The sequence below is a fragment of the Tribolium castaneum genome, chromosome 5, assembly GCF_031307605.1.
Source record: "Tribolium castaneum strain GA2 chromosome 5, icTriCast1.1, whole genome shotgun sequence".
Lineage (NCBI taxonomy): Eukaryota > Metazoa > Arthropoda > Insecta > Coleoptera > Tenebrionidae > Tribolium > Tribolium castaneum.
Window position 1 is genome coordinate 12,832,535 of NC_087398.1, and position 13,172 is coordinate 12,845,706.

General features: G+C 36.9%; 3 protein-coding genes and 1 non-coding gene across 6 annotated transcripts; 1 reads left to right on the forward strand and 3 right to left on the reverse strand.

Annotated features, from left to right (window-relative positions):
• Positions 1-139: 139 nt before the first annotated feature.
• Positions 140-6,000, reverse strand: LOC656759 (uncharacterized protein). The gene is made up of 12 exons (XM_963266.5): positions 5,879-6,000; positions 5,698-5,828; positions 5,468-5,653; positions 5,214-5,418; positions 4,853-5,170; positions 4,515-4,806; positions 4,165-4,468; positions 3,678-4,122; positions 1,102-1,346; positions 845-1,051; positions 409-795; positions 140-359 (listed from the first exon to the last, which is right to left on the reverse strand). The coding sequence occupies exons 1-12, from the start codon at positions 5,880-5,882 to the stop codon at positions 192-194; spliced, it is 2,892 nt and encodes a 963-aa protein (XP_968359.1). The 5' UTR covers positions 5,883-6,000; the 3' UTR covers positions 140-191.
• Positions 6,001-6,042: 42 nt separating this feature from the next.
• ATPsyndelta (ATP synthase, delta subunit) lies at positions 6,043-6,979 on the reverse strand. 2 transcript variants are annotated; one of them, XM_963192.5, is made up of 4 exons: positions 6,823-6,979; positions 6,552-6,675; positions 6,202-6,504; positions 6,043-6,156 (listed from the first exon to the last, which is right to left on the reverse strand). In XM_963192.5, exons 2-4 carry the CDS (start codon positions 6,660-6,662, stop codon positions 6,094-6,096), a joined length of 477 nt encoding a protein of 158 aa, XP_968285.1. In that variant the 5' UTR covers positions 6,663-6,675; positions 6,823-6,979; the 3' UTR covers positions 6,043-6,093. The 2 variants fall into 2 exon arrangements, with proteins under 2 accessions (XP_968285.1, XP_064212704.1); XM_064356634.1 differs by lacking the exon at positions 6,823-6,979 and adding an exon at positions 6,736-6,760.
• Positions 6,980-7,121: 142 nt separating this feature from the next.
• LOC103312894 (uncharacterized) lies at positions 7,122-12,457 on the forward strand. 2 transcript variants are annotated; one of them, XM_015979772.2, is made up of 10 exons: positions 7,122-7,379; positions 7,440-7,626; positions 7,671-8,130; positions 8,179-8,315; positions 8,360-8,678; positions 8,724-8,875; positions 8,926-9,230; positions 11,154-11,738; positions 11,783-11,992; positions 12,038-12,457. In XM_015979772.2, exons 1-10 carry the CDS (start codon positions 7,212-7,214, stop codon positions 12,191-12,193), a joined length of 2,679 nt encoding a protein of 892 aa, XP_015835258.2. In that variant the 5' UTR covers positions 7,122-7,211; the 3' UTR covers positions 12,194-12,457. The 2 variants fall into 2 exon arrangements, with proteins under 2 accessions (XP_015835258.2, XP_015835259.2); XM_015979773.2 differs by having other exon boundaries at positions 8,369-8,678.
• A 122-nt stretch (positions 12,458-12,579) lies between these two features.
• On the reverse strand, positions 12,580-12,953 carry LOC103312898 (hypothetical protein). Its single transcript, XR_010334174.1, has 2 exons — positions 12,817-12,953; positions 12,580-12,743 (listed from the first exon to the last, which is right to left on the reverse strand). It is a non-coding gene; the product is annotated as a hypothetical protein (transcript).
• Positions 12,954-13,172: the final 219 nt, after the last annotated feature.

Below are 13,172 nucleotides of genomic sequence, written 5' to 3' on the forward strand. Positions count from 1 at the left end.
CACCAAGTAACGTTTTTATTAACAAAATAATTTTACCCACAATTGCAGGAGAGTTATCTTTTGACAAATCTGCTGCGTAGGTGGGAAACGTAGCGGAGAACAATGCGGGATAGAGGTCCAGGAGAGAGAGGACGAACACTTATGTAAAGTAATTTATTAATCAAAAAATGTAACAAAACAAAAATATACAATTACGATAACTCAAAACCAGCCTGTTGTTCAATCGCTTGCAGCAGTTTATTTCTTAAAACTTCTTCCTCCTTAATGATTGGTATTTTGAGTAAATTCAAGCACGTGCTTGCGGTCGGCATCCGATCCTCACTCCCTGACGATTGAATGCAAAACTGGGGATTAAGTTCCTAAAAATTGTATAATTAACTTCAATTAAAATTAATTCAGGCCACTAACTTTAAAGCCCAGCAGTGGCGGCCTTGAACAACTCGTTACAAACTTGAGCAACATTTTTTTCTGAGTGTCGGTGAACGTGTTTAAAATTTTCCAGAACAGATTCACAGTGGGGTGATCGGCCGTAAATTCGCCTCCATATACAGTGTGAGCTTTCAAGTCACTCAAATCAATTTCCTGCGTATCGCCCCCTATGATGACTTGCAGCTCGTTATGGTTGAAGAGTTTTAACCACAGCAAGGGCACGACACTGTCAAGACCCTCCCGAAATGCCATACATTGTTTTTTCAATTGAACGTTTAATTTCAAATCCGCCAATCGTTGAATGTACTCGAGTCGATTCTCGTTTGTTACCTGGATGTTGCTCCCGTGAGGTTTAAGCTCAACGACCTGTAATAACGAAAATTAGGGACAAAAATACTCATTTTGGAAAAATTACTCTAGTCTCGCCCAAGTCGTTATTAACTGTCGTAAAATCCAATCCTAGGTCGCTCACATCGCCCGGGTAATCCCTCAAATACAAGAGATTTCGATAGAGGACCGGGTCCAGTGATTTTAAGTAGTGAGCACTGGCTCGGTCTACTAATAATTTGGCTAGGAAAAATTCGGCTAAAGGTAGATCCACTAGTATGTTTTCGAAAATTGCCTACAAAACGATTGTTTTTTTTTTGTTATTTGATTCGATGATTCAGTTACTTTTCCGACTAATCGGCCGATGAAATAGTAGTGTTCCATGAAATTTTCCACAATCAAGTGGACATTTGGGTTTGGATACAGTGTGTTGTCAGCCGTTAAGAGGAAAAATCCCCGGTTGGGGTCAAATGCAGTTTTCAGAACTTCATTAATAAACTCCTTAAAAATCCCACCACCGTCAATCCCAGCTTCCTCCAAACCCACACTGTTTATAAACTGAATTCGCACCTTGTGCCTCAGATCGGATTCTAAAACAAGACATGACAATTTGTTCCAAAATCAGATTTTTACTTTTTTACTGAATTAAATACATTAAAACTAAAATTTGCACCCCTAAAAAACAGATTAATTTCAGTCTAAAGGGGGACAAAATTTTATTTTGGTTTCAAAGTTATTTCTGCATAATTACATAAGTACATACTTTTTTCAATTTTTAACGATTTGTTGTTCAAATTTCGAGTTGATTAAGTTTTAGAGAACTTTTTCAAATTGTCAATCTGAAATATTCTCATTTAAATTTTGAAGAAGTTCTTTGGTATGGATAGACCTTGTCTGCACTACTCTTCTTACGCATTGAAGTAAGAAGAAATTGAGGTTGAAGGTGGTAAAATTATCATTTTTACCGAGTGTTTTAGTTTCTCCTTGATTCCTTAATTTTTTTGTTATTAAATTCTTAATATTCTGAATTCATAGTACAGAACAAAGAATCTAGTTATCAGAGAGATAAAGTTTTGAAAATGGATTGTGCCATTGTATCGAGCTGAGGGTGAACATTTTGAGCAATACATTCGTTAAATTGAGTTACTTTTTCATAATTCCTTTTATTCCTCTTGCAACAATCTAGGCAATGTTCTTTTATCGTTTAAAATTGAAAAAAATATAGTTAACAATTACAGTCAATTCCAAAATGATTTTTTGTGAGGGGGTGGGGTTGTTACTTTATTTTCTTACTTTAAAAAGTAGAAACATAGACAACATTTCTAAGTCAATTTATACCAAAAAAACGTTCAAAATTTGAACGAAAGGGTTCAAGATTTCAAAATATCAATGATATTAAAACAATTTCGTGATTCTCGACAATAAATTGCTTAAAATAAAAAAGTACGTACATGGTTGCATAGACAATAATAAAAACAGCTTCAAAATGATGTCACTCGACTCCTCTGACTATTTAAATTTTTTGAAGAATATCTCTGAGTACCAGAGAAATGCAGAAATGACTTTGAAACTAACATAAAATTTGACCCTCCTTTAAACTAAAATTAACCTGTTTCAGCGTTTTTGTCTAAACTTGGAAGAGACTGGAGATTTCAGGGAATGCAAATTTTAGGTGGAAAGGAGAACATTACCACCTTATGGAAATATTAAATCCAGATTTTTTGGAATCACAATGCACTTGAAATAAGGATAAATTCGCATAACTGTGCCAACTTTGTAGCTTTTCAAGTGAAGGCGAAATTCAAGATAAAAATTAAAAATGGCAAATGCAAATTGCAATGCAAGAGAAATCGGGAGGTAAGAAAGTTTGGGAAAACTTTAGAAAATTTTAAAAATTATCAAAGCCAGTTGCAGCCGTAATAAGTTTAACCCCATGGTGGGTGTAATAAGATTTGGGACCTATTGAGAAAAAGTAGAACTATTTTGATTTTATCTTATGTAAGATCTTGGAAATCGATTGTTTTTAAAAAAATTGCCAAATTCTCAATAGTTGTTTAATTATATTTTTTTGCATTTATGACCAATTTGCGAGAAAACTATTAGTCGGAGAACAATCTTTTTTTGAAAAATATAGATAATGAAAAAAGTTTCCCAAAGATAATAAACTTTATGGAGTTATCTCGAATAATAATAGTTCGGGAGTTATTGCATGATAAATGTTCCGGGTACCGCAAATCGACAAAAATCTCTTCGAAGAAGTGAACAATTACGGCGAAACTAAAACTCTTAGAGCAAAACGGTTGGTTCCATCGTAAAGTGCAGATTAAAATGTATACAACATAAATGTTTTTTTTTCAATATTTTCAACTTTTGAGAGAACATACTTTTTATTTATTTTCCCAAAACTATTCGAAAAAGTGAAACTATTTTGATTTTATCTTATGTAAGATAATCCAGGAAATCGAAAGGCTTTAAGGAAGTCGACAAATTCCTAATAATTTTTTCTTTTACCTCTATTTGCTTTTATAAGTAATTTGCGAGAAAACTACTAGCCGCAGAACAATAATCTTTTTTGAAAAAGATACATAAGTAAAAGGGTTTTCCAAAAATAATAAGTTATAGTTATCTCTTAAAAGTTCGGGGAGTTATTGTATGATAAATATTCAGGGTACCGCAATTTGACAAAAATCTCGACGAAGAAGGAAACAATTTTGGCGAAACTATAAGACTTAAAGCAAAACGGTTTCCTGATATGAATAATACTTGCATGCAGAAGGGTCGGTTAGGTGATAGAAGTCATCTGAACTTTAGATTAATTTAGCCACATTATTTAAAGGGGTATCCATTGATACTAAAAAATCTGGATTTGAGTGGTCATTAGATTTCCACATAATGTTTTCCTTTTCATGGCAACTACCTACCATTCTTAACTGACAATTTTTCAAACGCATCTTCGTACAAATGCGTCCGCCTTATCACCACGAGATTATCATTGAGAAATTCATTATGAAGGCGCTGGTAATCATTTTCGCCCAAACTGTTCCTGCACCAATCCCTCAAAAGCAAAACCCTTGTATTAAACCCGATCAAAAACGGCAACTCCTGCAAAACTGCCAAGGAACGTTGCTCGATGGTTGACAATGGGGGCAAGTGTTCCTCATCGTCCATATCACACACCAAGCCATGGAACGGCCTGATCGTCTTCGACAAATAATTCCTTCGTGACAAATCCTGCGAAATGTGGATTTTTTTCGCCGTCCAGAACCCATGCGGACAAAACTGTTTGCGAATATCCAACATGTACAACATTTTAACACAGTTCAGACACGAACTGTACAGATGCAGAATTTCCGGAGTCGCTGGAATCTAAACTGGGGTTAAACCCATCTTTGACAAACACACTCTTACCGTGCTTGACCTGCACATCGGAAACGCCAATTCGACTAAATCCACCGCAACGTTTTTCAGTAACTTCGACATTGAGTAGAGATCATTTTGCGTGAAAGTCTCACTAGTATCGGAATTTTCCCGATCGGTTAAGGTTTCCGTGTAGAAAGTAAAAGTGTCGCAAAATACCGAGAGGGTCGTGTGACACTCTTTCCACGACAGGAGGCAAGACCCCCGGAGTTCGCCCTCTAGCGACCTCTTCCGGTTCAACATATTCCATAATTTGTTGAGGAAATTGCCGTTCAACCCCAATTTGTACAACAATCTAACGCCCGATTAGAGAAAGAGTTAAAAACTAGCGGACAACTTACAAAAATTTCCTAATCGAATCCTTGTACACAAGTAGGAGATTGTGGCAAAACTTCGTCAGCGACATTAGCACATCTTCATTATTGCTATTTTGTTCGAAAAAGTGCAACCATTTCCGGACCCGTTCCGGCTTATTCATGATATGTAAATAGTCAGAGAGGAGTAATTCTTCTTCCGAGACCTGGACTTCGCTCTCATCGTCACTATCGTCGCTTATTAAATACACCGGGGGTTTCAACTGGTGGATGTCCACGCTAAGTGTGGACAAGACTTGAATACTATCACTTGTGGGTTCTAAAATTCGTTATTACGACACTTGTGGAGGAAAAATTATCACTACCGTAATCGTCGGGTTCAAGCGCCAAAATGCAGTAAAACAAACTATTGCTGATTTGGAAGTGGTAGCCACTATTCAAGTACCTTATGATTTTTTCGTATGGAAAATCGCGTTTGTTTTTTAAATACGGTATAAGGACAGTCTTTACGTTGTTTGTGAAGGTGGGTTTGAGGAAATTGCTGCAGAATTCGGACAAAATGATGTCCTGCGAACTCTGGGTGATTCGTAGCGATTGGAAGGGGCGATATATCAGACTTAGGATTTGTTGAAGTAACTCTTTAGCGTCATTATCCAGGAGAGTACGCAGGTACACGTAGTAACCTAGTTTTGTGTTAATTAGCACGTTAAAAGGATTAATTATTACCTTTGCGTGTGAGATATTCAATTGTCGGTGTGTTGCAAACGAACGCGTCAAGGCAATTTAACATGAGCTTTGTCATATCAGGGTGATACGAGCTTTTGAGACACAAAACCAGCCACCATTTGATGAGCCACGAAAGGGCCGTATCTGAGCCAAGCGCTTGATTGATTTGCACATTTTGTTGCAACAATCGTTCGGATATTTGGTACTGCGAAATTTCGTGACAATTCAATCAAACAATTAATGTTCGTATTTACCAGCCGCATGTTGTCCTTAACCGGGTCATAAAAGAACAGAAGTTTGGACAACAACACCTGTATCGGGATATTTTCAAAATTGTTATCATAGTACGCCCTTTCCTCCTCCTTTTTATGTTTGCGCACTAAATAACTCCTAATGTGTGACTGCAAAAGTTGAGCACTTTGTAACTTCAGACGTTGCTCCTGAAATTTACGTTACGGGGATGTTTTTTAAGGGGTCGAGTTACCTGTCGTTTACGTCTCTCTTCGTGGGTTTTTTGTAGCAAAACATCCCTCGAAATTTTTTTACTAGCGCCTGACAAATTTTGCTCAGGCTTTGTCCTGTAGTTGCCTTCAAAACTATATGACATTTTAAACGCTAAAATGTGTTTTATTATTTGAGTTTGAGTGTAAGTGAAGGTTACAAACCCATTTTGCAAAATTTTGGTCGCTTTTTGTACAAAAACAAATTACAAAATAATGGAATTTGTGAATGTCATTTTGACATTGACGTTTAACAGTGTTTACAACCGTAACAAAAAAATCCACTGATTGATTTAATCATTGCCAACTAAACGACAAATAAATACGAATTCTACTTTGTATTAGTTTTATTATAATTAAATCTAAATGTACACAAGCATTTATTCGGCAGCTTTAACGAGTGCCTCTCCGACCTCAATAGCGATAGAAGCCTCAGCTCGGGCCTAAAACTTCAAATTAAAAATTGCTCATTCAGTTGGTTTTATTACCTGTTCTGTTGCGGCAGAGGATAGTTCCCCTTGAGCTTTGCTGAGGATCTCCCTAGCTGCTGAAATATCAATGTTTTCAACAGGTGCAGCCTCCTCTGCCAAAACCTGAACTGAGGAATCTTCGTTAATAGTAACAGTTCCGCTTGAAACAAAAATCTTCTTAACGTTGCCATCATTCTCAAAAACGGTGACAACCCCCGGCTTCAAGACAGCCAATGTGGGGACATGTTTCGGTAAAATACCGAACGAACCAGAGAAAGAGGGGACGTCCACTTGCCTCACAGACTGGGCATCGTAAAATACCTAAAATTTCGCTTGTGAGACGATTGCCAAAAAAAATTAAACTCTACTTGATTTCCAGCAGCGAATGTGAAGCTCATTTCATCAGCATAACCTCGCTTGGGGGCCGTGTTGAGGGCGCGACGGGTGAGAAGGCGGGACACTCCACGTAATGCAGCCATTTCGGGTCAACAGCTGCAAAAAAAACAAACACTACTGATAATTTTTTGCAAAAGATATAACCTTCAATATTACATAATACTGCAAGTGGACAACGTCGATAATGGACCAATTACATAACAATAAATACAATTATTAGAAAATTTGGATTATAACACTTACGATGAGGTGTTTAGTTGTGTGAAAATGAGCTTTCTTTTTTAATGAACAGCACCGAAAGAAAATTTCGGAAAATCGGAGAATGAGGATGACAGTTCTGACACTAGGGACTTTTATTTTGTTGCTATCATTAATTAAAATTGTAAATTATAAATTCTTGTTTAATCATTTTTACTTTCGTACATGTTTTCAATACAATTTATGTGCTAACTGTTTGTTTCAATTGAGTAAAAACCGAATATTCGCGAATAATTAATGAGTAGATCATCGATGAAAAGGGTTGGTGGCACTAAACATTGGCGCAAAAGAACTACATGCATGGTTGGTTGCATACAGTGGGGGCTTTTTTTAAACTAATTTGACACTTCGACTTTTCGAAAAACTTCAAAATAATGGCAAGTGGTGATAACAGAAAAACAAAGCTAAAGTGCCCCCCGAAAAATCCCTGTCTCCTCATAAGACAGCTCGTGGAGTTAATCGAGCACCCAATTTCGCAAAATGCAACTGAGCGTCACTTACAACTGTTGAATGAGTTTTTAAACGCCTCACATTACGCTTTTGTATCCTTTTTCCCGCCCTTGATTACCAACACTTGAGTGTTTGTCCTTAACTGATAAAAGTGGCTTCAAGACATTCCGTTTATAATCCGCTTGTACGAAAATATTGTTAAAAGAATTGACAAATTCCCCCAGTACAAGCAACCCCTCGAATGCTTGCTGTACTTCAGTGCAATTCCGCCAATGTTGACGAAAAATTCGGACAAACTGGAATACGTAAGAGACTTTCAGGAGTATTTTTCAGTCTTGGGTAAAACGCTACACCAGTCCCGCATTAATTATAAATCATAACAGGTTATTTAATTTTATGCTTACATGACGACAATTTCAAAAAACTGGTCTTAAACGCAATCAGGAATTTATTACAACCCAAACCACCGATCGGCTACTGTTGCGTTCCTCTTGATTATTGTAAAGAAGCGGCTGAAAAAAGCCGGCTTCCGGAAGTTTTAGCGCAACTATTGCAAGTCGTTTCTGATCAATTATATCCCTTGCTGCTGGACGTAATGTTCCTCCTTTGCGAAATTTCGCCGAAAGTTTGCGAGGAAATAGTCGCTGAAAATGCGATTGAGTATCTTTTGCAACGACTGGAGCCAACTTGGCACGAGCGGCCTTCGGAAATCAAGCCCAGAAACCCATCTTCGCAAGACAATATTCCTATCCTGGACGACACTTGTTGCATTTTATGGAAATTGTTAAATGTGGTCGATGCGCAGAAAAACAACGTTCCAAACCCGTCACTTTTCGCGTTATGGTGTTATTTCCAATTTTATTCTTCAACAAATTAAACAGAGCATTACAGGAGTTTGCAATACGCTTTTCGGTGGTCAAGCGTCTGTCCGGGACACAGAGTCAATCGGAACAATTTAACGGCTCTTATTTTAAAAATCATGATCACCTTTCCCACCATGGAGTTCATCGAGAGCGATCTCGGCGAAGGTCAATCAAAATTAATCAACTTGTTTTCGATAAATATCGAGTAGATATTGCAGTTTTGGCCCTGGCGGTGGCAAACTGCGGGTTCCGATCCAACTTGGAGTTCTCTGAAGACGAGCTTGATTTTCAATTCAACAAAATCATTTGGGCTTGTTTGCACTTCTTCCGGCAATATCAGGGGGGTGACGAGGTCTTGAAACAGAGCGAATTGATTGCAGCTCTCACGAAATGCATTTTCCAAGAACACCCAGCGACAAAGGACCACATTGAGGAGTTCTGCGAACTGACTAAAATCATACTCAGAGTGAGTCCCAAATATTTGCCGAGTTCGCACGAAAAATTCATGGAAGTTAATGGACCACTTAAGTAACAATTTCCAAATGTTTGGCCCCCAATTAACAAATCTTACAGAGTTGTCAAAATGATCGAAGGTTTTTTAATCAAAACGTACGAAATGGAAGTCCTGGATTGCTACATGTACTGCTTGACTGAAATGCTGCTCCAGAAAAACGCCGATCTGCTTCGGATTCTGGGCGAAAACAACACTTACGACATTGTCGCATGTGCGAATTTTTCGGGTTTGCCATTTCATGCCTCATTTGGTTTATTTCAGCCACATGTTGGAAAGTTTTAACAATCAGTAAATCCCTAACAAAGTTCAACCAAAAAGTCCTAACTCGGGGATTCACCATTTTGCAGTTACTTTTATCAGCCGGTTACGCCGATGATAAACCTATAACCTTGTGTCTCGATTTTCTGAATCGGGTGATTCACCCGAATGAAAATGATCCCTTGATCGACGTTAGAGCCACAATCTGTGCACTGCATTTGTTGTGGCAGAGTGTGGTCACATCAAACAGCTCCTACTCCAAGTTTTTGAAAAAAGGGGGGATTTATATCCTACTGGACATCACCGAGGTACGAGCTCTAACAACTAAAATTTTGGACAAATACTTTTTTGCAAGAAAAATGCACGTCAAGTAATGAATGTTAAAAAAAAAACAAGTATAAATTGAAGAAATACGTTGATTTTGAAACTTTATGACATATTTAAAAACTACTTTACAGTACAAAAAACAGGAATAATATCTGACAGCTAATTGTTTGGGCAAAAAAAGACAATTTTTTAGTAATTTCTGACAGCTTCTCTGGCTTTAATGACGGCTACAAGTCCCGCTGTTTTATTTTTCTGGTGTTTTATTTTTCAAAATATGTTCTAAGGAAGAATTTCTAAGACAACTTTTCATTTTGTGCCAAAAAGACAATTTAAATCAAGGCTATTTGCTGACAAAGACATAACATTAAGTCAGAATTACCGGATCATTATTTATCAAAAGTTTAGCTACGTATAAGGTGACCAACTTCAACAAATTCAAAATCAGGACATAAATAATAATAATAATTTTATAGAATGTAAAATTTGGCATGAACATGAAAAAAAGGTTGTTGGTATTTATGTCATCGCTAAATACTAAATAAAGTCAGGTCAAGTGATCTCTACATAACATTCTTTTTGTTGTGATTCGTTTTTGACTAACTTTTTTTTAGGCAATCAAAAAATTTTTACAACCTCAGTTATCTGTAGGGTTCCTAGTCGGGGCTTTTCAAAGCAAAAATCTCTAGGAAATCTGGGCTTATTCACGGCCAAAAAAGTGTCGAGAAATAGACGGAAAATGAATGTTTTTTTCTCAATACCTGTAAACTTTGTTTAATTATAGTTATTTAATAAATTAGTTTGTTAATGAAGGCGATTAATAAACAAAACTGTTTAAAGCACGAACGAGCAACAACGAGTGAGTGCCTTTAATAGTTGAGTTTATTAATCGCCCATTAATAAGCGAGTTTAGTACAATATTTTTTCGTTGACCGTAAACTCTTTTTTTGTTACAAAATTAATTACAAATCAAAACCAATTTCATCTTTTTCATCGCATCAATAAGGATAAGACCTTCATCCTTTTTTGTTCTACAGGTAGACCATTTTTAAATTTTTCAACACTTTCCATTTTTAAATTTGAACAATGGTAATATTAATAATATAAACAACCAATAATAATAATGGATTATTAAAATGTAAAATGTATGATGTTAGTTGTCATTGGTTTTTTATTTGTATGAGAATAACTGGTTATTTATAACAAAATATCATTAAAACGTCAAAACCTCAAAAAATAAAATTTGAATAAAATAATTCATTAATATCAAAATTAATAAATTGTCAACGAAAAAATTCATTATCATCATTCATCACTAAATATGACGTTTTTCCAGTCATTGTTATGTCCACTGCCACTAACGATTGACCCTCAGGTCTCTATTTTTTTTTGAGTTTTTTTTGTCTAGTTAAAATCATTATACTGGAAAGTAACATTTTGTTATTCATTTATAAAATTCAAGTCTTTTTTTATCCATCTGCTGGAACATTCTTAAAAACTATTGGAATGTTTCTGCAATCCATAGAGCAGTGATTTCTGTTGAAATACTTCTGTGGCAAATTTTACAAATTTTTATTAAGTGTCGTAGCAGCCTTTTGCCGATAATTTAAAATGTAATGAAAGTTTTGGCATTCCATCAAATTGAAGGTCAATGGAGTTAAATATATGACTTAGATTTTTTTTCTGATAACTGACTGAAAATCAGACAAAAAATCACAAATAACTCTTTCAGTGTCTAGAGAATTGCACAAGTTTAAAACCATGCAAATTATGAATATTATGAATAAAGTGTTGCCGCAATAAAACCAGTTTGATAATAATTAAAAATAAAAATAAAAATAAGGTTTCGTCCAAACATTTAATTGTTAGGGCTCGTACTCAGTGAAAATTACTGAATTTAACCCTAGTTGTGTGCTTTCCCTGCCAAAGTGGTTTCGCTGGGCCTTCTGGCCGACACTGCCGAAAAATCCCCCTCCATCCCCTACTTTATCACTTGGCGCAAAAAAGGCCAAAGACTGCTCCCGATGTTGATGGAAATTTTCCGAAACGAGAAAATGATGACTTGCCACAGCATCGAAAGCCAGAATGAAAATGTATGGTTGGTGTTGTGTGACGGCCAAAAAATCAATTTCCGCGCCGATTGTTTGACACAAGAACAGCTTTTGGAAAGCTGCAGATGCAAAGTTCATGCTATTTTGTACGCTTTGAAAGTCAGGTTTAGAGAGAGCGTTGAAGTGGCCGATGAAAATTACAAGCTCTTCAGCGGAAAATTGAAAACAGACGACGAGCTCACAATGCTATTCGCTGAAAACTACTCCTCGCTGAAAATGTGCCAGAGTTGGATTCGCGTTTTTCGCGAATTGCAGAGTGAGGGAGTAACGCCTGTTGAGGTGGACGGTGACCACTTGAACGAAAAACTCGAAAGGATTCGGCATTGGAAACAATACCTCCGATACAAAATCAGGCAAATCGTCCAAAAGGAGAGCCAACAAGTAATTGTATTTATCAGTTTGCAAAAAAATTAACCACTTTTAAGGACCATTTCAACGAGTTGGAAACTTACACAACTCTGAAAGACGCTCGGCTGTCCGATGCTTTAGACGGGTTGAAAGAACTGCGTTACATTTCCAATTGTACGGAGAGAATGTTTCAAATGCGTAAGAAATTGAAACTCCAAAGGGAAGTTGAGGTCTTGCGTTCGCGAAACACGAATTTTCATCGCACTATTAGCGCGGGGCTGTTTACGGTATTTATGATTAAAATTGTTTCGTTTTTTAACAATTCCTTGCAGAATGTTTACAATCAGAGTATCAGTATTCAGAGTAACATTGTTTTTGATAAAAAAGACGACCAAAGCCCGCCCAGTCCCGTCTCATTGGACGACAATCAACGATTGAGTGACTCAGGGTCTGAGCATGATTTGAGCGAACATGGGTTGGAATGCTAATTTTCATTGTATAAATAAATGCGAAAAATCACGTTTTTAATGAAATAATCGACTTTCAAATTGGAGCTTTATTGCTAGAGAAAAATACACTGAGATCCACGTAAACAATTTTAATTGACAAAATATATCCATACCATATTATGTACAATAAATACACTGTGATACATTTAGAATAGGTGAAGGGTTAACAATGTGAATGACTAGAAAAACACAGTCGACAGTAAATATCACTAGAGAAAAACAACAAATAAACAATTAAAGCTTTTTAATACTTGTGGTCAGTCCGAATACTTGATACGAGTCTAAAAAAAGTGTAATGACTCGAAACCAGAAAAGTGGAGAAGTAACCGAGTCATTAGAATAATTTGTTGCAAAATGAGCCATGATATGAAATCGATTAAGACTTATGTGGAACAGTAATCAACTTTCCTTTGGTTATACTTGAGCTGATAGTCTTTACCTTCATAGTGGAGCGGCGTCTGCGAGTCCTTTGGAACGACCGGGAAACAGCACCAGAGTACGAAAGCGACAAAAGCCACGATTGTCCCAACTAAAAGAATAAAATCCTCGATCGTCTGCAACAATAAACCACAAATTTAGCCAAAACACACTGTTGCACTTACCGGCTCTTCCCCCAAAAGAACATTGTTGATGAGATAGACAAAATCGTCAAACGGAGTAATCATGATCAGGAATATTCACCTGCGGCTACATCTTCACGCAGTTTGGGTAATTTCCCTCAATTCATCGCAGTTTCGTCGTGAAAAACCATTTTTCCATCGAACTTCACTGACAGCAGTGACAGCTCTCAGTTGTCAAACCCGCTTGTGAACGAGCCACAATGCGCAACGTCCGCGCCGCTGCCAAGCTTCCCAATTTTCACTCCCTTGCGCAAATATGCGCAACCGGGGCCCCCCGTGCCCCCATCCCAACCCATCCGCGTTTCGACTGCTCGTAAATCACCGTAAATTTCGCCCAG